The sequence below is a fragment of the Limulus polyphemus genome, unplaced genomic scaffold, assembly GCF_000517525.1.
Source record: "Limulus polyphemus unplaced genomic scaffold, Limulus_polyphemus-2.1.2 Scaffold5294, whole genome shotgun sequence".
Classification (NCBI taxonomy): Eukaryota; Metazoa; Arthropoda; class Merostomata; order Xiphosura; family Limulidae; genus Limulus; species Limulus polyphemus.
Window position 1 is genome coordinate 49,868 of NW_013670904.1, and position 4,136 is coordinate 54,003.

The window sequence follows — 4,136 nt, forward strand, 5'->3', positions numbered from 1 at the left end:
CGACTGACTACTGCATGGTGTACTCATTAAAACACTTGTATTCATTAGCTGACTACTGCATGGTGTACTCATTAAAACACTTGTATTCATTAGCTGACTACTGCATGGTGTAATCATTTAAACACTTGTATTCAGTAATTGACTACTGCATGGTGTACTAATTTAAACACTTGTATTCATTAGCTGACTACTGCATGGTGTACTCATTAAAACACTGGTATTCAGTAACTGACTACTGCATGGTGTAATCATTTAAACACTTGTATTTAGTGACTGACTACTGCATGGTGTAATCATTTAAACACTTGTATTCAGTAACTGACTACTGCATGGTGTAATCATTTAAACACTTGTATTTAGTGACTGACTACTGCATGGTGTACTAATTTAAACACTTGTACTCAGTAGCTGACTACTGCATGGTGTACTAATTTAAACACTTGTATTCAGTGACTGACTACTGCGCGGTGTACTCATTAAAACACTTGTATTCAGTAGGTGACTACTGCATGGTGTACTAATTTAAACACTTGTATTCAGTAGCTGACTACTGCATGGTGTACTCATTAAAACACTTGTATTCAGCGACTGACTACTGCATGGTGTACTCATTAAAACACTTGTATTCAGTAGGTGACTACTGCACGGTGTATTAAGTTAAACACTTGTATTCAGTAGCTGACTACTGCATGGTGTACTCATTAAAACACTTGTATTCAGTAGGTGACTACTGCACGGTGTACTAATTTAAACACTTGTATTCAGTGACTGACTACTGCATGGTGTACCCATTAAAACACTGGTATTCAGTAACTGACTACTGTATGGTGTAGTAATTTAAACACTGGTATTCAGTAACTGTTACTAATACATATTGTACTAAGTTAAACACTGGTATTCAGTAACTGTTACTAATACATATTTTACTAACTTAAACACTTGTATTCAGTAACTGTTACTAATACATATTGTACTAACTTAAACACTTGTATTCAGTAACTATTACTACTGTTTAACGAACAAGATCTCCCACCTTTAATTACTATATCAGAGGAAAGTTTGACTTGAGACAAATTCTTCCAGCATTTTCCCTTCCGAACTGGTACTTCCATCTGTCCGTGTTGCTTAAGAAATTGACGCAAAATTGACAACAAAGGTGAAACACAGGACCCTGCTAAGGTAATGATTTGTCTGCATATCCAAACACACTTGCTGGTCAAAGGATTGATGGACATGTCTGTGTTGGCCTACATAAAAACATTTATCTAACTTGAACACCATTATACTTGATGTAGACAGACTTTTGAATGTGTTATTCATGGCACGTGTAAATAACCAAATTTTAATGTATATTTTTTTAAATTTAAATAGCTTTCATTGAAACTGCTACATGTAATTATCAAATGATGTCATCTGGAGGAAAAGGTTCAATTCAAGTTCCAGAAGATATTCCAGATACTAGAATATAAATTTTACTTAATCACATTGAATTTATTTGAATAATGTAATTGAAAACAGACAAGAAATGCTGAAATATAAAGTAATAGTAAATGTTTATAAAAGTAATTTACTTCCATAAGAAAATACTTGATAAATTTTGAAAAGTTATTGTAGAAAGACACTCACCAAGGCAGCTGTGGCTATTCTAAACAAAACACAAGAATATAATCGTTTCTGAAGAAGTCCATCTACAAAAACTTTGTTATTTTTTCCTTCGAGTAACTATGGGAAAGAAATATAAAGATTTAAATTTTCTTTGTAAAAGTCACTGAAAATATACCCTTAAAAGATTGTATAAAATGAAAACAATGTTTAATTTAACATATACTTGTAAGTTAGATTCAGTCAAATATTTACTTGTAAATTACGTTTACTTAAATACATACTTGTAAATTATGTTTAATTATATATATTCTTGAAAGCTGTTTAATTAAATATATACTTATAAACTATGTCTAATTAAATACATAGTTGTGTGACTTATTCAACATAAATGTTTTCTACACAAATTTAAAACATCTTCACTTTTAATTAAAATAAATATAAATTTTCAACTGATCACTTTCATTATTCATAAATCTTAGTTACGAAAGACCATATGCCTCAGGAACAATGTCATTAAATTTGCATTTTCTACTAACCTAAACCCAGTCCAGCTATCTTTAATTTCACTTTCAATGTAATTTATAAATTGCATCAAAAGAATAAAAATTATGAATAGATCAAACATCTAATACAATTAACTAAAGAAAGATAAACCATTAACATACCTGTTCACATGCACAAAGAAAGACATAGAGAGCTCCTTGATCAAAGTGCTTTTTTGCAACTGAAACTGTCAGATCCTAGAGGGATTAAAAAAAATACACAGCTAGTACAAGTTTTAACGGTAAAGAACACCAGAATAACTCTGTAATGCAAGAAATAATATATATTTTTTTAATGATCCCAAATAAATTCCAAATCTAAAACAATAACATTCTTTTCTCCTGATTCTAAATCAACAAACTGAATGACCACTAAGTGTTCTTACACACATTTCTAAAGCAACCAACTGAATGACCACTCAGTGTTCTTACCTACATTTCTAAAGCAACCAACTGAATGACCACTCAGTGTTCTTACACACTTTTTTAAAGCAACAAACTGATTGACCACTAAGTGTTCTTACACACATTTCTAAAGCAACAAACTGAATGACCACTAAGTGTTCTTACACACATTTCTAAAGCAACAAACTGAATGACCACTAAGTGTTCTAACACACATTTCTAATGCAACAAATTGAATGACCACTAAGTGTTCTTACACACATTTCTAATGCAACAAATTGAATGACCACTCAGTGTTCTTACACACATTTCTAAAGCAACAAATTGAATGACCACTAAGTGTTCTTATACACATTTCTAATGCAACAAATTGAATGACCACTAAGTGTTCTTACACACATTTCTAATGCAACAAATTGAATGACCACTCAGTGTTCTTACACACATTTCTAAAGCAACAAATTGAATGACCACTAAGTGTTCTTATACACATTTCTAAAGTATCAAACTGAATGACCACTAAGTGTTCACACATTTCTAAAGCAACACACTCAATGATCACTAAGTGTTCTTACACACATTTTTAAAGCAACAAACTCAATGACCATTATACTAATAAATCTAAATATTCTATTATAAATAAATATGAAATTGTTTTAGTATATTACTGATTTAGTAAATGTCTTAAATTTGTAAAATAAATAGGAAATCTATTTAACATATTTCATTTCATCAATCTGATATCTGCTTTATTAGAATAACCAATTTTATAATTTGGATATTCTGAAGTGTACTTTTCAAAGTTTGTTTAACTGGTGGGGTGTCAACGATATCTCTTGATGTTTTCCTTCTCCCAGTGGAAATAATCAACCAACTTGCATGAAACTTACTAAAAAAATTAGTTCATTCAACATGGGCTCGGTCCCTGGGACTGACTTTGTAATCATTTTGTGCTTGTTATAGATTTTATGCTATAACTTTTAAATCAGTAAGTGAATGTTAACAAAATTTGGCAGTTTATGAGTAAACATTGCAATGCTTTCATACGCAAGGTATCAATTTTTTTATTATTAAGTCTTAAGGTTTGTTAGGCAATGTTTTTCTCATACCTTTCTTTTCTGTTCACATGTTGCCTATCCAACATGCAAAGTAATTTTCATTTTATAATATCTAGATAGTTATCAAACATTTCTTGAGAAAAAAAATTTATATTTTATCTGTTATTTTCACTAAAGAATCTCTGTACGAGTTCGGTAGATTTGACAGATCTTGTAACCACCATAAAAAATTAGGAAATAAATATAAATTATGCGTCTTTCATTCTAGAATGACAACAAATTATAACATAAAAACATAAATATTTAGACTAAATAGCTTAAATCTTATAACATTATTATTTTTATTATATTGAATTTTCAACCGTGCCTGGCTAACAATACAAGTTACAATAATGTGGCCCACGTGCTCTCATGTTATTGTATCCAATAATATAAAACTGACCTTTAATTTTTACAAAGTAGCTTGTCGTGGCTGTGTTTTAGTAAACTAGTATTTTGTAAAATATAGTCACATTTCCATTATTAT

General features: G+C 30.3%; 1 protein-coding gene across 1 annotated transcript in view; it reads right to left on the reverse strand.

Moving 5' to 3' along the window:
* The window catches only part of LOC106472393 (integrator complex subunit 1-like), a gene marked incomplete at its 5' end in the record, with an annotated part of 45,851 nt that overhangs the window by 21,754 nt on the left and 19,961 nt on the right, over window positions 1-4,136 (reverse strand). Inside the window, 3 exons of the mRNA XM_013933036.2 lie at window positions 1,034-1,247; window positions 1,627-1,722; window positions 2,271-2,345. Of these exons, the coding sequence (XP_013788490.1) occupies window positions 1,034-1,247; window positions 1,627-1,722; window positions 2,271-2,345 (385 nt within the window). The remainder of the gene's footprint in view (window positions 1-1,033; window positions 1,248-1,626; window positions 1,723-2,270; window positions 2,346-4,136) is intronic.